Source organism: Pholis gunnellus (genome assembly GCF_910591455.1).
Source record: "Pholis gunnellus genome assembly, chromosome: 15".
NCBI classification, from domain to species: Eukaryota; Metazoa; Chordata; class Actinopteri; order Perciformes; family Pholidae; genus Pholis; species Pholis gunnellus.
In genome coordinates this window covers 2,110,040-2,133,254 of record NC_136542.1, presented here as the reverse complement: position 1 = coordinate 2,133,254, position 23,215 = coordinate 2,110,040, and the positions used below count along the sequence as shown (strand labels likewise).

At 42.8% G+C, this 23,215-nt stretch overlaps 1 protein-coding gene across 1 annotated transcript in view; it reads left to right on the top strand.

Moving 5' to 3' along the window:
- kcnh5b (potassium voltage-gated channel, subfamily H (eag-related), member 5b) overlaps positions 1-23,215 on the top strand; it is a gene marked incomplete at both ends in the record, with an annotated part of 102,752 nt that overhangs the window by 60,729 nt on the left and 18,808 nt on the right. The window contains 4 exons of the mRNA XM_079174228.1: positions 1,256-1,455; positions 2,973-3,032; positions 4,478-4,670; positions 19,020-19,216. Of these exons, the coding sequence (XP_079030354.1) occupies positions 1,256-1,455; positions 2,973-3,032; positions 4,478-4,670; positions 19,020-19,216 (650 nt within the window). The remainder of the gene's footprint in view (positions 1-1,255; positions 1,456-2,972; positions 3,033-4,477; positions 4,671-19,019; positions 19,217-23,215) is intronic.

Genomic DNA, 23,215 nt, shown 5'->3' with positions numbered 1-23,215 from the left:
TCTTCTTCCCACCACCTCCTATCAATTCCCATTTTTCTACCCAAAACCTATCATTTCTTCTCCTCTTGTCATTCGTATTCACTGGAAGGAGGCAGTGGAGAAAAAAAAAAAAAAAAGAGGGAGAACTATTTCGAGTTGAGGTCTCTATGGAAACAGAAGAGTACAGCAGCAGCAGGGAACAGAAGAGGCTGACGGATCGTCACAATTGCTTTAAATTAGAAAGCTCTGTTCCTCCACTTGAGCAACTCTTTAACAGTGGAAGCCACCGTTAGTACAGCTCGTCATCTGGAAGACAATCAGCTTCTTCTTACGTGCGGCGCTGACGCTAACGAAGTCCGGTGACGTAGTTTTAAAGAAGCACCAAGTCGGGGTGGAAGGACGGGTAAAAAAAGAGGACTTTCACCCAGCAGACCTCTGTTCATGTCCCGTGTGAAACCAAAAGTCAGTGTTGACTTATTGCAGGGTCGTTCTCCAAATACAAAGATGTGTCTTCGGTGGAATCTTCGAAGCATCGTTCATAACAGTGACGAATTTGGATCTGTGTGTTTGGAGAGGCTGAACCTTGCACCCTGTAGTAAACTATTCATAGTATTTTACTGCACACAGCTGTGGAGGATTGGGATCCAAACAGAGCGTTGTAAAGTCCAAAACTTTAAAAAAAAAGTCTTCGCTTCAATCCATATTTGTTGGTGTTTTTCTTTCAAAAACAACACTGAGGTAGAAGTTTGTTCTCTCCATCGCTGCACACAGAGGACGGCAGCACTGACTCGTTCTATTCATTAAAGAAAGTCAATTTAATAAAAAAGAATCCGATGATTCACTTCACTCAAGTTGAGTATTTTGTTCGGTACAGCCCGAGTAAATATCGGACGGAACCACCCGTGTGATTGGTTGCATTGGTTCCTCCAGCCTGTGATGGCTTCATAACTTCTATCAGCATGAAAGACCTTCAGGAGCCGAGTTATCTGACTGCTCTACGGATCACACGGGGCAGATTTGTATTCATTAATTAAGTGCTTTAACAGATTCATGTTTCATAATGACGAAAAAGTAAAAAAGAAAAGCAAACTGCCAAGGATAGAATATGCGGCCTGTGGGTGTGTGTGAGTGGAAAAGAGAGAAATAATGAGGTTAGTAAAATGCTTTAATGAGGGCAATTAAAAGAAAGAAGTGAGAAGAAGGTTTTAACCGAAGGGATGAGGGATCAAATGTGGAAATAAAAACCGACTCGCGTGTGTTTTTCATCCCTCTCCAGCTCTGCTCTACGCCACCATCTTTGGAAACGTGACCACCATCTTCCAGCAGATGTACGCCAACACCAACCGCTACCACGAGATGCTCAACAACGTCCGGGACTTCCTGAAGCTCTACCAGGTCCCCAAGGGGCTCAGCGAGCGGGTCATGGACTACATCGTCTCCACCTGGTCCATGTCCAAAGGCATCGACACGGAGAAGGTGAGACTCCTGCACATTTCTCCGCTGTGTGACACTAATTTAAGGATAATCTTATTTATTTTTATCGTAATTATCAAGACCGGGAGTAGTTTTTCTTTTTATTACAAAAACATCAAGTCAAATGTGAGGAAGCAGAATCTACGTGGAGGATGTGCACTAACAGTACATTTGTTTTGCGTAATATTACAGCTCACTTACACTAGACAGCCGTGTAAAGACAGAAAAGAGACACGAAGAAGGAAATAAGCACAGAATGCCTTGAAGGCAGCAGTCACACCCTGTTGTGACCTGATCCACCCAAACACCCGCTGAGCGGTCACCTTTTGACCCTCTGCACCACGATGACATCACACCTGCAGAACATTCTCAAATTCTATTATATTATAAAAGAATGTTATGTTATGTTAATAAAGAACTGACTATAGTGTGGCTGATGGCTGGAGCTCTACTGCTGCTGGTAACTTGCATGTAATGAATTAATTACAGTTGAACTTCCGGCTGCTCTGCGTTCCTTTGCATCGTTTCTTTGCGAGCTAGAACGCGTGATACTCATCAGACAGTTGTAATATTACTGTGTTGAACATTGATTATTGTAATTGAACATACATCTTTATACGTCTGTAAAGTTGAGAGTCTGTCGTTTTGGCAAAGACATTTTAATTAACTTTGGGAACAGACTTTGAGTTTTTCTTTGTGGAATTGGGACCCGGCCAATCATAACGCCGTGACCTCAGACGGCTGCGAGGAGGTTTTGTGATGCTCTTAGATTTTATTGTCCAACAAAAAGGCGCTGAAACTTAATTTATTACGTCATAAAATCTCCTCTTTGAAAGGACTATTTTCATCTAATTGGTTTTCCTCAGCATTCTCCAGTTGACATTCCTGCTCTCTGTCTCTCTCCTTTTAGATCATAAGCCGCCTCCTCCCCCATCAATATCCATTTTCCAAGTTTTTCTTGGGATAATTATATACTCCTAAAGAGAAGCCGAGACTGCCCTCTGTATAAATACCTCGCAGCCAGAGCTGGGCCCAATTAGTGGACTTATCTTGTCACTTAGGGAGCCGTTGCATTATACACAGTCAGCTGTTTATGCGAGTACACACCCAAAAGAAGACCAGAGGCTCCGAAAAAGCTTCTCGGTGCGACTAATATCCTCCACTTTAAATAGAGCAGAGGCCATTTTCAAAGAGTGTTGTGTTTTGAGGCTTTTAGAGGATTCGTTGTCCTCCCCTTGGTTCGGTTTTGTTTGTATTTAATTAGGCGGGATTGTGTTTTTTTTGTGTTTTACCTAAATTCTGCAGTCAATTAGGCTGGATCTGTGTAATGAGCTGGACAAAGCGATTCACAGTTTACAGACAACAGGCACAAACTGGTATCCAGAGGGAGTTAATGAATGCAGCAAAGCTGGATGGGGATTGAGGAGGGAGTGTAAAAATCCTCCTCACTACCCGCTAAAGCTTCTTCATCTCGCCGCCAACAGACCTCCATCAAAGACGTCTGTCTCTCTGTCTTCCAGGTCTTATCCATCTGTCCCAAAGACATGCGCGCCGACATCTGCGTCCACCTCAACAGGAAGGTTCGTATCTACGGTTTCCTTAAAGACAGCGCTTCACTGTATAAAGACGGACAGCGTGAGTTCTGTGTCAGCTCAGTTTGATGCGTGTAAATACTTTTAAAGCCACTGCTTGTATGTGTAGACGTTGATTTCAGACTCCCGATGAAAGTGTTTGTTTGCAGAAAAATGAGAAAATTCTGACTTTTAATATAGTTTAAATAAAAACGGTCTGAGACTGTATAAAATTATGACCGATGACATTTGGTTGCTGGTTGAAGATGTGAGACTTGATGACTGAAAACATGAAATGCTAAATATCTTTGAAAAGCAGCAGCGTGTGAGCGCTCCATCCACACAAACAAGCTTTTCTGCCTTTTGTTTCTCTTTTTTGATGTAAAGCGTCAGAAACCAGCCAGGTTCTGAAACAAAGTGTCTGCAGTTTAACAGTGTTAAAACAACGTTGTCAGAGGATTTTGGGGGATTTTTTTTGGGAAACTTGAAACACTTCAGTCGCATAAACAAAGATCCCAAATGAAGACAGTGAGGTGTGTGAGGCGACGTGGTTGTGTGGGCTCCTGTGACGGGTTATCTCGCTGTGTGGAAGCTGTGCTTCATAACTTCTTCTGCAGATAGAAATAAAATGTAGATTGTTAAGAGGAAGACCTGTATGTTTCCTCTAAAGTCCTGATAGGAGGCTGCAGTGTACCTTTCACTAGCAATCCAAACGCGTTGAATAGAAATCTATTGACTAAGAGCTCGATGTCAACAAACTATAGCCATGGCTGCCGAACTTAAAAACTTAAATTCTCTCTAATGACCACCAGGGGGCGACTCCTCTGGTTGTATAGAAGTCTATGAGAAAATGACTCTACTTCTCTCTTGATTTATTAGCTCAGTAAACATTGTAAACATGAGTTTATGGGTTAAAGAAATCAAAAAGGGTTCATCCTCCTGTGACTCCTGTGCCTGTTGAGGTGACAAAAGTGTTCAGTACATGACAATGAACACTCAATTTCAAACTAGACTATTAAACTAACTGATAAATACAAAAGCAACACAATACTCTTTACTCGGGGTCGACTTACTTGTCTTTTTTGGGAGCTTTGGGAGTGTTTAAAGCTGCTGGGCAGCTGTTATCTAAAGGGTACACTTTGCTTTTTAGGACAGAAATTCATTTTTTTGTTTTATTTGTTCAACAAATTCAAAGCAGCGAGAGTCATTGGGATGTGAATAAAGTTCAAACAATTGTAAATTTGTGAAATTCAAGCGATGCAGCAATGTTTCATAACGTTGCTGCAGAAGTTCAATCTCATTGTACTCTTCATGGAAAGAACAAATGTCTCTAACCAGCGCTGAGTAGTTTTGTAATCGAGTCTCCGCAGCCTCAGACTGAGCTGCTGCTGAAGCGACAGTATAACTTTAAACAAACAGGTAATAAATGTCAAACTTCCTGCCCTCTCACTCAGGTGTTCAACGAACATCCCGCGTTCCGGCTAGCCAGCGACGGCTGCCTGCGCTCGCTGGCGGTGGAGTTTCAGACGACCCACTGCGCCCCCGGAGACCTGATCTTCCACGCCGGAGAGAGCGTCGACACGCTGTGCTTCGTCGTGTCGGGGTCACTGGAGGTCATCCAGGACGACGAGGTCATCGCCATTTTAGGTGCGTGGACGTGTGGTTCAGTCTTTACTGAAGGGGAGAAAGTGTTTCAGGGCTGTTGAATAATCCAGGGTGTGTGTGTGTGTGTGTGTGTGTGTGTGTGTGTGTGTGTGTGACTGTTGGTTGGACAAAACAAGACATTTGAAGACTTCTTGGGTTCTGGGAAGTTCTTTATTTTTCATCATTTTCTCTTTTACAGACGAAACTAATTGTTAGCTGAAACCGTTCTGTGGATTTGATGCGGTGAAATCAACTGTTTTGTTGTGCAGCATTGAAACCTCCACAGTGAAAAGAGCTCATGACTCATAAGGAAGGAGGAGGAGGAGATAAACGGCCGGTTGAAAGATTGCTGCACAAACCTATAATAAGCAGTAGATGCTAAATCGTCATTGATTCATGCAGGAGATAAAATAATCATAAAAACATGATGTGTTTGTGTCACAGGCAGCTCATGAAGACCTGAGAGATGATGTCATCGTCTAGCACATTAGATTAATTAAATACGTCACAATAAAGCAAAAGAGGAACAAATAAAATACTTAGATTTGACAACAACAGCATCTGTTGTTTAGTTGGAGAGAAGAACAACCAGCTGAAGGTGTCGACAACATTTTATCTCCAAATTGTCACGTTTATAGAAAACCTGTGGTGTCGTTTCTTGGTTGTTTATGGCGACGCGTTTAGTTTGTTTTAAGGCTTTTCATAATCCTGTCAGGTCAGAAAACGTGCTTTTTGAAAATGTAAACGCTGCTTACGCAGAAAGAGTGAAAGCTGAGTCACCAGCAGTCAGCCGACGCCGTTTCTGTGTCGAATGCAAACAGTCCGACTCTTATCTGCCGCCGGACATATTGCTCTCTGCAGCCTCGTACTGTAATATTCACGAGGAGGAGATGAACGAGGGAAGCGGAGAAGGAAGCTGACGGAGATAATGTCGAGAAACTGCTTTTTTTAACCGAGACGAGCACAGACGGCGTTGATGGCTGCATTAGCCAGCGTAGTGCACATTCTCATCACCATCAGCAGGCCCCAGACCAGCGTTTACTGACACAGAATAAGAAGAAGGAAAGATTATCACAACAGAGAGCGAGTGCAAAGCTGCACACAGATGGAAGCTGTTGTATTGAAACTCACTCAAACTTTACTTCGGTGGCTGTTGTTGTGAAATTTAAAACTGGTGCAACTTACGAGCTCACGGCAGAACAATCATCTTTACTTTCTTTACATTCAGGGTTGGTTTCCAGTTAAACCAGGAGAAAGGAAAGGTAGTTCTCAAGTTATGGGTGATTCTAAGCGTAAAAAACTGACTGTGTTGTCTTTTTCCACAGTTTGTGGGTTTGTAGGAAATCCAGATACCAAAACCAAAAGTGACTTTTTTAAAAGAACACTATGGTTTATTACAACTTCTACAAGTTCTAATGTGATATTCTACTCACCAAAGTAATAGCTGAGCTCTCTGAGCACCAACAGGAGATCATACGGAGCAGCCTTGATCAAACAAGCCAATAAATGAGTTCATCTAAACCAATTGATCTGTTGTTGAGTATTAAATAAAGTGTGTTTCTATGATGCCTTTTGGTCTCGGCTGTTGCTGACACACCTGGCTGAACATGCAGACACAGAGCAACACGATCGTCCCGTTGCAGCTGCGTTCGTTCAATATTCACTCTCCTGTTCGCTCTGGTTTGGTCTCCTCCATCTCTCCAGCTGCTGGATGTTCCACTCTGTTCCCCAGCTATTCTCTGGCTGTGTCTTTCTGGTGTTTGCTGCTGGCCAGCTAGTGTACGGTGGCTTCATCACAACTGGTTAAAAGCCGACTGATGCAGGAAATATTATTTTGTTATGTTTGTTTATTTGTTTGTGCATGCGTGTTTAAAATCCAGCTAAACACCTGGTGCAGCATGTGGTTTATTTCCACATTGCTGCCTTCTGCAGTTGGCTGAAACATCAGTTTTGGTTCATCTACTAATAAAATACATTGCAAATACATATTTTATCTTTCTATTTCTCTGTGGATAGGCCACATTATCTATAATAAATCAGTGTTACATTATAATGGAAGATGGTGATCTAGGACGGTGCACATAGAAACGGCTGCAGCCACAGACTGCAGCAGGATTATGATCTGCTTATTATGATGCTAGTTGCTGGCGTGCAAGATAGTGATCCGCTATGTTGGAGCCATAGTGAGCGTCAAATAGTGAGAATCAGCTGCAGGTTGTAATCTGGGAAAAAAGACCAAATCGGGGAAAAAAATGGATAAAAGAATGTGAAGAGAAAAAGAAAAATATCATCGCAGCAAATAAATATTGTTGGAAAGGGACACAATATGAGGGAGATATAAGAGGAAGAGTGGAAGCATGCGAGCCCTCCCCTTCGTGTTTCCTCCTCACTTCCTCAACTTCATTAGGCGGCTGAGTCGGGCGAGGCAGCAGTCTGAGGTTCATCAAGAGCATATTAGATGTTTGATGAATTGCTTCATCACACCGAGGACATTAATGAATGAATCATCAGCCAGTTGTCATTAGGAGCTGCTGTTGCATATATCTGACACGTTTTCTAATTTAAGGTGCCAACGTGAAAGATGTAGACACATAATCCCAAGAAATAGAGGTCAGCCCTTCACCTCTACCTCTCTACCTCTAAGAAAGCCAACAATGAACTAACAGCAGACCAAGAACACGCAAAGGTCGACCAAACAGAGAGCCGGCGAAATCAACCGCTGTTCACTGTTTCACTAACCGGAGCAGTTTATTGGATTAAAGCCGAAGTATTAAGTAGATTTAGTAGTTAAAATTAGCTCCATCTTTATCCTTTTTCAGGCATTCTGTAAAACTATTTGAAATAGGCCATTCTGCACAAGTATATTTTGATGCTATGCTTTATTTTAATTTTAAGTAAGTATGCAGGACTTTACGTTACGTTACATTACGTTCTAGTAAACAATTTGATCAAAAACACTTTGATTGTATAAAAAGTCACAACACATGGAAATAAGAGCGGCTCTGTGTTTCACGATGGCGCAGTGAGGACGGTCGCACCACGTTTACGGCACGCAGCGCGGTGAAGCTGCCACTTTCCCAGACAAACTAAAGCCGGTTGCTGCGCAGCCAGCACATTTATTGAGGAGTGTAAACATATTTTCAGGTCATTATGAAACGGTGGCGGGACTAAATACGCTTTGGCGGGCTGCTGCCATCTTGGTGATTCATGGGAAACACTGGTCGATGCACAGAAACACTCCCAAACACGGCTCAATCAGAATATACAGGCAGAGGCAGAGTCTGTTCTTTTTGAGTGAGTCTATACATTGGGTTTGTTTTTAGGGAAGTCCTTCACATTGTGCTGTTAATTCTGATGCGTTTCCTCCAAATTGTGCGACTCGCGTTCTGAATTCATTGGGCTTCGGGCGTTTCCAGTGCTCGGCATCATCAAAGTCCCACAGAGAGAAGCTCGTGGTTCTCTGCAGGGAGGCGAGGAAGCTCTTCCAGTCTCCTGTTGAGGAACATTAACTTGAGCTAATACACCAGCTGCCACTTCTGGACAACATTCACCAAAAGCTGAGGCCCTCACTCTTCAATGTGTAATTTAATGCTTCACAAATGCACTTTGTTTCCAAAGAAAGTTTCAAAAGTTTGCAGAAAGATTTTTTGGAAACTGCATCAAAGATGAGTTATGTTACAGCTGATTCATTCATCACACATTTTATTTCATTTAGTTGCTTCACTTTCCAACTTTCCAAACAATTTTGTACCGTCGACCTTCTCAAATACGTATATATTGGAGCCCAGGCCTTATTAAAGAAGAAGGTCGTGGTCAGTCTTCTATACTGTACCTCAACTGAGAAGAGATTCAGGCCTTTATGTCGTCTTTTTAAACATGGTTTATTGCTGCTCCTGTTTGCTGTCAGTTTACTGCTGTGAGTGCCGAGTCAACACAGTTCAGAGCGCGTTGAGGGAGAGCAGCCTCCTCTGCAAGGGAACATCTGGAAGTGACGAGTTTCATTAGCAGCAGCCTGATGTGATGAAGTCACAGCAAAGTGGAGCGGATGAATGAAACCGGTGGATGTGAGAATAAAGACTAGAGAACAGCACAGTGTTGAATATGACGTGAATGTTGTTGTTTCAGGCTTCCGATGGGTTTAATGCTGTGGAAATGAAGATTGGAAATAGATTTTTAAATATCGTATATTTCTTTAGTTTCTTGACCGTTTTTTGGGGGGAGTTTGACCTCAAGCGATGTGAGGGTTTAAGGACAGAGGATGTTGTGTTGTAGAGATTGTAAAGATTTGTGGTCTTGAGCTATGAAAATAGGAATGTACAGACATTTCAGGTTGCAGAGGATGAAACCTAATATGTTTTGGTGAATATGTCAAACTAATTGCATTCTCATCACCATCACCTGTCATTAGCAAATGTTAGCTGAAAAGCTAAACTGAGATGGTGACCAATGCTTCTGCATGTCAGGATTGTCTTTATGAGCATGTTAGCATGCTGATCTTAGCATTTAGCTCAAGGCACTGCTGTAAGCACATCCTGACTCCCGGCCTTGTTCAACCCAGACTTTTGGAACTGACCACACCCCCGGCTGTTATGAGACTCATCCATTATTCAAGTCACACATTTTATTTTAGAATTTATTGAAAGTTTGTCAAACAAGTTCAGCTGTGAGGAGAGACCAGCAGAATGAAAACAGGTTGCTTATTTCTTTATAAACCCTTAAACATCTCTCAGGGACTCTTTGGGGTCGATAGATTTCGGGGGAAACGACTAATTGGATAGTTTGCAAGTTTTGCAAACTTTGTGTTGCATAGCAACGAGCAAAATGGTCCAGTCATTAACATCGATGCCTCCAGCTGCAGTTTGTGTTCCAGCAGGAAAACAAAGCTGCTGTCTGATCACAACCTCAACGGGGAGAGAGGGAGGGAGGGATGGAGGGATGGAGGGAGGAGGGATGGAGGGATGGAGGGAGGAGGGATGAGGGATGGAGGGATGGAGGGAGGAGGGATGGAGGGATGGAGGGATGGAGGGATGGAGGGAGGAGGGATGGAGGGATGGAGGGAGGAGGGATGAGGGATGGAGGGATGGAGGGATGGAGGGAGGAGGGATGGAGGGATGGAGGGAGGGACGGATGGAGGGAGGGAGGATGGATGGATGGAGGGAGGGATGGAGGGAGGGATGGAGGGATGAGGGAGGAGGGATGGAGAGATGGAGGGAGGGACGGATGGAGGGATGGAGGGAGGAGGGATGGACGGATGGAGGGATGGATGGAGGGAGGGAGGGATGGAGGGAGGAGGGATGGATGGAGGGATGGATGGAGGGAGGGATGGAGGGAGGGATGGAGGGATGGAGGGATGGAGGAAGACGGGTGGAGACGGACTATGGTGATGGAAGGATGAGAGCTGGAAAGAGAGAGAGAAAAGGATCGGATAGAGGGGAGAGAGGATGTGACAGGAAGCAACTTGGTGAGGTTTAGGCAACAAAACGACTTTGTTAGTTGAAGAAAAAGATCCTGGTTATCGTTAAAATACGTACTTTTGTTAAATAAGTCAACTTTCTCTTTTGGTTTCTGTAAGGGACACAAACACTGGTCTCCAGGGTGAAAGTCCTGTGTCTTCCTCTTGTCCTCCCGCCATAACTCCATAACTCCATAACTCCAACAGGCTGGTCTCGTACAGCATTTGTTGCAAAACCTACGAAAAGTAATACGCCGTAATAGATACGTAACACACAAACGTATTATTGTATTGTCACGTAACACGCGCGTACTTCAGTAACAAGACTTCCGTAGTCATTTGAACCCGAACGACGATCCTTTCCTAAACCTAACTGAGATGTTTCCAGTCAAGACGGAAGTTTATTAAAATGTAACGATCGGAAATTGACCCGTGTTGCTGGTTTTCATAGGAAAATGCATGAACAATGACTTAATGTAAGATATCACACTAACCTTTGTATGAGGATGCGTGGACTCTGGCCACGTAGAGCGAGATAGTTTAAAGCGACTGACCGATCAGTCGAAGCCTCGGCGGTGAGAACGATCTGAAGGGGAAGCACGATGAGAGTCCGTCTGTGTTCACAGCATCAAAGGAGGCGTCTTTCTTAACACTTCGCTCCTCTAAAGTTTCTGTTTTTCTCGTGACAGCCGTTCCGTTTTCAGCCAACGTCCTTTTTTTTACTCTTGTGCTGAGGAGTAAAAGGAAGTCCTGCCAGAACCAGAGCTCATGTTGAGAAACAAGAGAAATAAAAAGAGAACGAGAGAGACAACAGGTACAATAAAATAAAACTGGTCACATGGTTTACATTTACAAGCTGCCATCTGTCATTGTTTGAAATGTAGTTTGAAGATGGACACAAGAACAGTCGCACGGTGAAAAAGTGCTGAAGTTTTGTTTCTTTGTTAAAGGATATATTATTATAAGGAAACTTCATCTTCTCTGCAGGGATTTGAAACATTTGGTGATGTTGTTTTCTTGGAAGCACATCAGTGGTTTCATCGTGGAGTTCTTTCTGGGGAGAGATCGGGGTCTTGAAGTTGTTTTGTTGTTGTAACATTAGTGGAAGTATTTTCTATGATTAGCATCAGCTAATGGAATTAGCTTTTTCTGTACTGGCTAATTTTCAAATGAGCAAACATTAGTGTGTCAAGTGTTAGCTGGTGTACCGTCTAATGAGCTGACATGTCCTAAACTGACCACCGTACATGATAATAAAGTGTTTTGGTTTTCGGAAACAACAACATGGTATTGCACACATGCTAATTTCAGACCCTGCTCACACACCTACACACACACATGCACACACACGTGCACACGCTGAGGGAGATGGGGGGAGAGGGAGAAGAGTAAAGGGAGGAGGCAGGAACTTTTTGGGGTTCTCACCAGGTCAAATGATCGTTTTCACGTTTCCAAACACATTAAGTTTGTGGAAGAGGTTTGAAGAAAGAAAAAGAGGAGGGGGCAAGATGAGATGGAGGAGGAGAAAAAGGGTTTAATGAAGAGAGGATGGACGCTCAGTAGAAAGAACAGATGGTGTAAAAATAAGAGGTGACTTGCAAGGGAAGGATGAAGAAACAGAGGTGAAAGAAAGAGGATAACGAGAAAAGATGGACAGTAATAAAAAGAGGGAAACAGAGAAGGGAAAGGTTAGAAGGATGCAGGAAGCGATTGGGAGAATTTGAGAGAGAATCAAAGGATGGGGGGGAGGCAAAGTAAGACGCGGGAGACGATGGAGGAGGAAGAAGAAGAAGAAGAGGAGGATGGAGGGAGAGTGTGCCGGTTGCGGTTTTTAAAGCCACTGATTTCCCCAGGCTGAGGAGTGAGGCTGCTCCCCGAGGCTGTAACACACTCTGCTCTCATTAGTGTCCAAAGGCATCCGGTTGACACACACACACTCACACACACACACACACACACACACACACACACACACACACACACACACACACACACACACACACACACACACACACACACACACACACACTCAAGCAGCGAGGGTACATGTAGGAATGCCAGTGTGTATTTTCGTATTATGGCTCCTTAATGTCTCCATGTACCGGCTGTGGAAAATGAGTTTTCTCTTGAGAGGACAATAACGTATCCGAATGCACAAACACACACGACATCTCGTACAGATGAACCCACAGAAAAACCCACAATACTTTTCCCACAGTAACAAGGCAATCCTGTGGTACCTCTTAAGTAATAATAACCCTCTCATTTCCCATCATCAATCAGGCTTACTGCGTCCTATAGCGAACTCCTTCAGCAGCGATGGGGAGGCAGAGAGACGTGTAACAGTGAGTCAGTAATGCTGCTGCTTCCTATTTGCAGCAGCCGGTCAGAAGTCAATGCACTTACTGGTTTTTGCCAAGAAAATAGCGACAAGGTACAAAGAAAATACGTGTAACTCGAGATCAATTTGTCAAAAGGTCAGAGCGACGCGCGTTCATGCTGGATGATCAATAGAGAGACTTACTGTACAGGAAGTTAGCATCACTGGTTCCCTGCACAACACGCCAACGGGATTGTATTTTAGGTTATTACCGAAAAGAATCTCTGTGGAAAACAAACATTTATGATGCTTCCAGGTTCAGTTCATCAAGATAATCTTCACCAATGAACTCCACTGTGATGATGTTAGTCTATAAAGGAGGAGAGTGTTCTCGTGAGGACGTTTAGTCGTCTCATTTACACTATAAAAATATATATATATACGGGTATATTTGATATCTTAGAACAAAAGGTTAGTCTCTTAAACTTGAGTTAAACACAGACATTCAAAAAACACATTGAAGGAACAGGAAGTGTAAAAATACTGATTCATTTTTGGACAATTTTACTGACGCTGGGCTTAATTAACCAATTTTTATATTGGATATTTTAACTACGCTCCTTTACGAGAAATGATTTATATTAATGTGAGAATGACCCGACACTGCCTGAAGTACCACTTTAATCCAAACCAGCTGCATCCATTAGGCTGTTAAGCGGTTTCACATCCATGTAGGGCGACTGTACCTTGGATTGTTGAAACCAGGGGTCCCCAAACTCTTTCCTGTGAGGGCCACATCACTGAACATATCGTTTGACCTAGGGCCCGATCATGGGGGGGGGGGGGGGGGGGGGGGGGGGGCTACTCGCAGGTGAGCGACCGTTGCATCGTGCGCGCGGATCGGGGCGGAACACCGCCGTGCGCGATACAGAGAGCAGGGGAATTGAAAACGCGCGACCATGTAGTGACAGACATGACATGCCGGCGTGTAAATAAATTAAGCACAAGTACTCGTCCTTCAAGCTCCCGTCTCTCTCTCTCTTCTTCTACTTCTTCTACTCTTCTACTTCTACAGGGTGCGCGCATGACAGCTCTCATCTCGTTCGCCCCCTGGTGGTTGGCTGATTAAAATTCGATTAATTGTGCAGACTGAAAAAAAATCATAATGCGTCTCTGGTATTGTTCAGGGGGCCGGACCAAATGTGGAGGCGGGCCGCAGTTTGGGGACCACTGGTTTAAACCGTCCATTATAGCCTATTAAATGTGCTAAAAACACAGTCACACAGTCACAAAATAAATATTCAACCACCTTTCCCTGTCGGCGTCCTCTCGTTTTCTCGGGTTTGTTTTCAGTTGGAAGTCGTCTGTTTCTATCAAAGCTTGGATGAATTGTCGGCCGTCTGGCAGCGACAGCACAGCGAGAGACGACCACCATCAGACCTTTAGCCTGAATTATTTATTGATGGTTTTTGCTCCCGCTCTAGAGAAAATCCACTCGCACTCTTTTCATTTTTGCCAAAAATGATGAGCTGATTAATTTCTTAATCCATTATTCATGTTTGGTTATGAGAAGGGGAATTCAGTCTGGCCTTCTCTTCACACCTCCGGGCCCAGCGAGCAATATGTCAGCGGTGAACAGGAGGAGATGAGGCTGCATCCACGGGAGTCTGCCGGCATTACAACCATCCAGTAATAAGAATCAGCGCGGGGCTGTTTAGATGTGGAATACATTAGAGGAGGGATTGATTGAGTGGAGGTTGAATGAGGAAAGGCGTTTTTTAGAAAGAGAAATTCTTGTAAAATGTCGTATTATAGCGCTGCTTTTTATGAGCATCTTAAGACTCGGATATCAATCTTCTCATTTAACTTTCAACAAGGAAGCTAATTAGCTTAGCTAAAGCTAGCACTTAACACTAGTCGATCAGTGATGGTGGAGATTCTGGGGGATTGAAGTGAGGCCTTGAATAAATCCAGAGCCATAACCGTCCGGTACTGATGTTAAATCGCGAGTTATTATGTAACTACGGTGCTATGAATCGTAGATGACCACCAGGTGTTTTATCTAGACATCAACATGTCAGGAAGTAGATCTGAGTTTGCATTTTTCACATTTTGTGAAGGTGGAACATGTTATTTGTAGTTATTTATTATTTCATTACTGCAACTAACTGTCTTATAAATCCATGTGGGCTTTGCACTTCACACATCTTTAAGAAACATTCCATGACCGCGTTTGCATATTCATTTTGGGGAATTAAAGATGTTTACAAATGAACTCGTGGTCTTAATCTCATATAAGATAAATCTTCTGTTCATCCCGAGGGAAACACTGCCCATATGTTGTGGAGACGAGCCGCAGAAGCATGATTAATACATCGGTTATCTTAATTAATGATCTCATTAGCATAAGTGGTTATGATTAATATCACGCTGCTGATCATGTTGGGACTTTTAGGAAGATCACGTTTCTTTTGTTGAGGACAGAATGAGTCTGTGACCAAATGTATGTAGAGCTCATTAATCATTCATCAGGTAATGTGTGAAACTGGAAAAGAGTGTCAGACATATTGCATCGTAGCTGTTTATCTGTGGCAGGGACACACTTGTGCAGAGTGTGGAACTACTATAATCATTTAAATGGCTGCTCCACATGCTCATAGTAGTTCTTCTAATCCAATAAGAGGCATTAATGCTGCTGTTGGTGGATCAGTGTCACAGCAGCTGTGTAACTTTTCTCCGCCCGCTCAGTTTTCCGAGATACGGGGACAACAGCAGCATCAGCATAGCAGCTGAAAGTATCAGCCGGAGATTGCTGGACCGACGTGTGGTGAGCTGCAAGGCGAGATAAAGCAACACGACCGCCCGACCGGCCACGGGCAATTTCTTTTTCTGCTGATGGCGGACGCAGCATTTAGTCTCATCTGCACATTTGTCAGAATGTTAACTATAAGTTGATCCTCATGTCGACCAGCTGAATGTTTAACTGAGTTTATTTTAAACCTGCTTTTTGTATGGATAAACACAATTGACCCTTTCTAAGTCCCGCCCCTTTTCGCTTTGTGTTCTATCAGTTGAGCAAGCTGGGAACCCAGCAGAACCTCGTTTACACTTGATTTCACTCAATTCATTACCTCAGTAAACATTGTAAACATGAGTTTATGGTCTCAATCTCTAGTTTGAAGGTTTGAATAGATTTGTGCAGGCAGAGGATCAACCAACAGGGATTCAGGCGGTTATTCTGGTTCAGAAAAGTGAAGCCGATGCTTCATGTGTTAAAGCTGCATTCTCTCTAATGTCCACCAGGGGGCGACTCCTCTGGTTGTATAGAAGTCTATGAGAAAATGACTCTACTTCTCTCTTGATTTATTACCTCAGTAAACATTGTAAACATGAGTTTATGGTCTCAATCTCTAGTTTCAAGTCTTCTTCAATACAGCATGATGTTCATTTAGTAAATGATGGTCCATTTAGAGTCAAACAGACCATAAAGCAGGGGATGCTTTAGGGCAGGGCTTACTGTGATTGACAGGTCGCTGCCAGAGCCGTACGGCGTCTCCACATTCAAAATATAGTCACTAACGTTCATCGGTTGCAAAAAAAACAACATGGCGACGGTGAATTCACCGAACTCGAGGCTTCATAACGGCCGTCCACAAACGTCCACTTGTTATATACGGTCTATGCTTGCGAGGACATACATGCCAGCACACAAGAGAGGGTACATGAGTGTGTTTGTCATATTCTGTGTGAAACAGCGTACATCAAACACTTAGCCTCCCCCCCCCCCCCCCCCCCCCCCCGCGCGCAGTCAGGCAGAATATAACGAGTAATGGTTCCTGTTGTGGGTGTGACGAACAAGGGTCACGACACCGATTCATCCATCTCTGCTCAGCCAATCGCGAAGCTCCTCGCTGTGACTCCTCTCACCCCTCTGTAAGTGTCACACAGCCGAGACCTGCGTCCACGTCCACGAGGCTAATTGGCAAAGACCTGCTGGTCTCTGGGGACGTCATTCACGACGAGTCCTTCTGCCTGAGTCACCGGTGGGGGGGGGGGGGGTGAGATCCACTTACTCAAACACTCGTGGTGACACACACACACGCACTCTGTCTGCATTTTTAGCGACGGTGTGACGTCTCGTGTTGTGACAGCTTTGGCTGCTTTTCGTCAAATCGTATCCAGGTCAGCTCAGGAAAACGCAGAGTTGATGGTTTGTGGCAGGTTTGACACAGATTTGAGTCCTTATTAGCTCCGGTTTGACCTGTTTTCTTTGTGCGTTACAACCAGAATGCAACTGGATCTCTTCAGGGGGGAAAAGTGATGTATAAGCACAATTATATTCAATCACCGATTGGTGGAGAGTGCACTCGAAGTTTTCATCCTAAAAGTTCAAATCTTCAGTACTTCTGTAGAAAAGAAAAGAATATAGTAGAGGAGAATGGAGGTATGTTGATGCTGCTGCAGGTTTATTGATATATATGGGTACTGATTCTTATATTTTTCAACTTTATTATGATCGATTTTTATTTTCCATCATAATTCCCATTAATTTCAGCAGACATCACTGTTTTTATATTCATTCTGGTGATGTCACAATATCAGATCTTCACTTCACAGTTATGGCCAAAAGAAAAAGAACAACTTTTCTATTTCCTGCAGAGAAATGAGCGAGGGGAGGAGGAGAGCGTCCGTAACCACAACGGTTAATATAAATGATTTAAGAGGCGCCGGATTATCGACATGATTATTGACATTTCACCCTCGTTCTCTTTGTGTCCGTTTTCTCTTATTTTAAAGCATTTTATGCTGCATTTTGTGTGGAAGGTTCTAAACAAAGTGTGCTGTTAGTATTAATGTGTTATTGAAAAATATATAATTAAATGCTCTATTTCTCTATTTCGTGCTTCAGCTGCTTCTGTCGTGTTAAAACCTTTTTGCCGTTTAGTTGGTAAAAGCTCTCGGATCGGTTTCTCCGGATGAGCGGCAGCAGCTTCTGACGACCTAATGACGCGTTCGATGCTGCTTATGATTCTGATTCTTCATCCTCTTATTATTGTGGCGTTGCCCGGGAGACGCTCACAAGTGTAAACAAGCGTTCATCTGCTGCGGGCGATTAGCATTTAGGGAATATACGCTGGCAGTTGATAAGTCAAGTGTCCAGGTGGCTGCAGTCGGCTTGAACCCGATAGAGGGGAGAGCAGATCCACGAGAGAGGATCAGAGCGCTTCAAGCGCTGCTACAGTCAAGGAAACAGCAACTTCCTCCTGTGAAATCTATTTCACCGCTTTATTTACCTGAAAGAACGCGTGCAGCGTGTGATCGACTGGACGTAACTGTACCAGTGTGACTCATCTTTAAATATCATGTGGAAAGGTTTTCATGTTCCCAGCGGCGTTAAATACGGCCAGACCTCCAGCAGCTCAACCTCACCAGTTAATCACTGGACGATGCACCTCTCAATGCAGTTTGCTCTGACTTTACATGCCACCACCGGCCTTTTTGCCTCATTTGTCCCACCATTTTATTTTTCAGTCGACTGTTTTCATCACAGTATTCATTAACGGGTCTGCTGTGAGTCAAAGTTTAACAATCTCTATAGATATCTTCCTTCCTGTTTCGCTCCTCTTCATTCCACTCGGGTTAAGTCGGGGTCTGAAGACTCAACCGGTTCACTGCTGAAACCAGCGGCTCTGGTTGCTAAGGACCTGGCCAGGTAAAAAAACGGTTGCTAAGGACAGAAAAAGATGCGAGGATGTCTGAGCTTCATGCAGAGGATGGTTTATGTTCAACGTTTTACAGTCGGCGCACTGTGTCGATTTTGTAAGCTAATCATCCTGTAATTCATCAACGTCACATAAACCGCCTTCTTCAAACCTTCGCTTTATATTCAAACATTACTGTGTGTGTGTGTGTGTGTGTGTGTGTGTGTGTGTGTGTGTGTGTGTGTGTGTGTGTGTGTGTGTGTGTTGGTTCATGTTCTTTAATGTCCTCTCTCAATCAGCACATGCCAGCTACTGTACCTTCACTTCTCCTGTCTGCATGTCTTCTTCTTCTGTGGTTTTGTAGCTGTCGCAGTAGATAAGAACAAACTGTAAAGGTACAAAAAAATTTTTCTTTAAAGAGAACAAATTTGAAGACACGTCGGAGAAAATACAGTTTGTTCGGCTGTACGTTTCAGGTGGTGTGTTCGTAATTCATGTGATCTCATCAGTTGTATTTAGATAGTTTTACTGAAGTGTGTTCTTAATTACATTCCTAAAACCACAAATGACGTCTTGATGGTGTCTTGTTTTGTCCAACCAACGGTCCCAAAACCCCTAAAATATTCTGTTCACATGCAGCAAATCGGATCACTGCTGAACTACCTGGAATTTGATGCACTAATGTAATAAAAATGCTTTAAACAATCATCAGAGTATCTGCCATTTCATTTTCTGTCAATAGATCAATTGAGTAAATGAATGTTTCGCATATGAGGTGAATCTAAAGCGTCCACGTTAATGATTGGACTCTGGTCAGTTTGGTTTCGAGGTGTCTTCATCAAACAGCTGATCGATAATTAAATCTCTCGTGTCCTCAGGTAAAGGCGACGTGTTTGGCGACGTCTTTTGGAAGGAGACCACCCTGGCGCACGCGTGCGCTAACGTCCGAGCGCTGACGTACTGCGACCTCCACGTCATCAAGAGGGAGGCTTTGCTCAAGGTGCTGGAGTTTTACACCGCCTTCGCCAACTCCTTCTCCCGCAACCTCATCCTCACCTGCAACCTGCGCAAGCGGGTAAGGTATCGAACACTGTGGACACACACACATACAGTACAAATACAAATTTCAATGCAAGTTTAATGCATCAGGACACCATCACACATGGTGATACGCAGACCTTTATTTACACAAATGACATCATTGTATTCAGACCAGGCGGCAACCTCCGGTTCTGAAAAGTGAAGTCAAAGCTTCATGTGTTAAAGCTGCATTCTCTCTAATGTCCACCAGGGGGCGACTCCTCTGGTTGTATAGAAGTCTATGAGAAAATGACTCGATTTATTACCTCAGTAAACATTGTAAACATGAGTTTATGGTCTCAATCTCTAGTTTCAAGTCTTCTTCAATGCAGCATGATGTTCATTCAATTATCTAAAGTTAAGGAAGTTATTAGAATAGAATTGCAATTTATTTTGATAAAGCAAAGGGATTGAGGGAATGAAACGGGTGAGTGGCTTTTTGCGTCTCTCTACCTCGTGAGCACAGCAGAGTTTGAAAGTAGAAGCTTGAGCACACAAACATTCAGAGGCCTTCTGACCTGACATTACCTCCCAATTTCCTCCTTTCCTTCACAACTCTTTTCCTCTCACAACAAGTCTGCTGTTGTTTACTTGTCACTGCGCTTGTTTTTCTTCGCTTGATCTGTCTTTTTCTCAGCTTGCCTCCTAAAACACAATAAATTATACATACGATACCGGTCGCCTCATTATGTCCTTGTGCCCTTTCGCCGGCTCTCACTGACGTCCCGGCAGGAAGCCTCTTCGCTCTGAGCAGCAGCTCCTCTCTGTGTTCGTGTTGAAAGTTCATAGATTATGATTTATTGATGCATGCACTTCATCTAGCCGGCCTTTCATCTGGGTCTGCATGTGAGCTTATACATGTATGTTCTGTAGACATACACAATTATACATTTTACTTTACACTTTGCTGCTATTGTTTACTACTTTGTTTTGGGAATTTTAGTCATACACAAGTGTTTCTTTCCGTGACTTAGCACAGTAATATACAGTATATGTTTGAGTATATGATATATGCGGGTAAACATCGGTTCTTCATTCAAACCAGGCGGCAACCTCCGGTTCTGCTGAGTGAAGCCGATGCTTCATGTCTTAAAGCTGCATTCTCTCTAATGTCCACCAGGGGGCGACTCCTCTGGTTGTATAGAAGTCTATGAGAAAATGACTCTACTTCTCTCTTGATTTATTACCTCAGTAAACATTGTAAACATGAGTTTATGGTCTCAATCTCTAGTTTCAAGTCTTCTTCAATACAGCATGATGTTCATTTAGTAAATGATGGTCCATTTAGAGTCAAACAGACCATAAAGCAGGGGATGCTTTAGGGGCGGGGCTACACAGTGATTGACAGGTCTCTACCAGAGACGTATAAGTCGTCTCTACGTCACTCCTCCTCAGTCCATGATTCCAACGTTGATTTGATCCTGACTACAACTCTTCAGTCACAACAGATAATTGAAGAAATACCCATAAATACATATATTGATCGCTGTTGTCTCTCCATGTGCTCAAGCTTCAGTGAGGCTCCAGATCCTCGTTTCCTCTCACAGACTCAAAGCTGCTGGAAATTTGATTTCTAAGTAGATCCGTGATAGTGGATCTGTGTTGGGCCATTTTTCTTATTACGTTTGACTTTTGAGGTCCCGAGTGAAAGCAAGCAGTAAAAAGTTTGAACTGGAAAAGTTGATTAATTGTGGCATTTATTCCAAATTCGGTCTATAAATGCAATCGAATGTTGCATTTACCCATTCTTTAATTGTCTATTGTGTGAATGTGATCTACTGTGCTGCATCCTTTATCATTCTACATAATGTTTTCCAGTCATGTTTTGGGATATTTACAAAGTGTTCTTTGTCTGGTTTGATAATCTAAATTCAGTCAGCACTACTGGATGCTTTAAAGGCGATTCATCACTCTCAAGTTCATGTCGGCTTCAGGAAGAAATCCATATCGTTTTTATTCATTGATTTGGCGAATTGATTTAACTTGGGAATACTCATAATGAAACTGGCCTTAGTGACACTGAGAACCTTCATCAATCGATCACTATAAATACCTTTAATAAGTTCAGAACATGTATTTAAACAGCTGTCTGTGGAGATTATACATCTACTTCTTAATCATGACAGGATGCTCATTTGTGTCCCCGGCGTGTGATTCAGGCGGCGTAGACGGCAGGAAGCTTTATAAATCAGTTAAAAACAAGTGAAACTACCATCACCACGAGATAATGGCTCTGATTTCAAACACAATCTCCCCGTCAGAGACCTGCTCCATAGAAAGGGTCTTTAAAACAGGCTCAGCTGCTGCTGCCGTCCTCTCATCTCTGATCCTCATCTCTTTTCGCTCTCATCTCTGATCTTCATCTCTTATCTCTCTCATCTCTGATCTTCATCTCTTTTCTCTCTCATCTCTGATCTTCATCTCTTATCTCTCTCATCTCTGATCCTCATCTCTTTTCCCTCTCATCTCTGATCCTCATCTCTTATCTCTCTCATCTCTGATCTTCATCTCTTTTCTCTCTCATCTCTGATCCTCATCTCTTATCTCTCTCATCTCTGATCCTCATCTCTTTTCTCTCTCATCTCTGATCCTCATCTCTTTTCTCTCTCATCTCTGATCTTCATCTCTTTTCTCTCTCATCTCTGATCCTCATCTCTTTTCTCTCTCATCTCTGATCCTCATCTCTTTTCTCTCTCATCTCTGATCCTCATCTCTTATCTCTCTCATCTCTGATCTTCATCTCTTTTCTCTCTCATCTCTGATCTTCATCTCTTATCTCTCTCATCTCTGATCCTCATCTCTTATCTCTCTCATCTCTGATCTTCATCTCTTTTCTCTCTCATCTCTGATCCTCATCTCTTTTCTCTCTCATCTCTGATCCTCATCTCTTTTCTCTCTCATCTCTGATCCTCATCTCTTTTCTCTCTCATCTCTGATCTTCATCTCTTATCTCTCTCATCTCTGATCTTCATCTCTTATCTCTCTCATCTCTGATCTTCATCTCTTTTCTCTCTCATCTCTGATCCTCATCTCTTTTCTCTCTCATCTCTGATCCTCATCTCTTTTCTCTCTCATCTCTGATCCTCATCTCTTTTCTCTCTCATCTCTGATCCTCATCTCTTATCTCTCTCATCTCTGATCTTCATCTCTTTTCTCTCTCATCTCTGATCCTCATCTCTTTTCTCTCTCATCTCTGATCCTCATCTCTTTTCTCTCTCATCTCTGATCCTCATCTCTTTTCTCTCTCATCTCTGATCTTCATCTCTTATCTCTCTCATCTCTGATCTTCATCTCTTATCTCTCTCATCTCTGATCCTCATCTCTTTTCTCTCTCATCTCTGATCCTCATCTCTTTTCTCTCTCATCTCTGATCTTCATCTCTTTTCTCTCTCATCTCTGATCCTCATCTCTTTTCTCTCTCATCTCTGATCTTCATCTCTTTTCCCTCTCATCTCTGATCTTCATCTCTTATCTCTCTCATCTCTGATCTTCATCTCTTTTCTCTCTCATCTCTGATCTTCATCTCTTTTCCCTCTGTGGCAAAATGTTTGTTTGTATTTTGAGGAAGAGCGTTAAGTTTGAGTGCGGTGGTGAAAAAATTTAAAAATGAATGTGGGGAAGATAAATAAGTAACAAATAACCGAAGATGAGGGGAAAACATTCCTGTAGTGAAAAATAAATAAATAAAAAATATATATTTAAAAAAGTAGAAAAGTAAATGAGACAATAACATTATAATATTGATAATAGCAACAATAATTATAGAGTAATAAAGTAAAAAAGCAATAGCAACAACAGTAATTGTAACAATAATAAGAACAATAATAAAAACAATAATAATCATAACTATATTAATAAAAAGAGCAGAATCATTCGAGTTTAGTTTCTTTGTGGGTTTAAATCCTGAAAGCTGTTCTTGTTTTTAATTGTTTGGCCTTTTTATTTGTGCACTCTTATTTTCCTGCTATAATTCCTTATTTTCTATTTATTTATA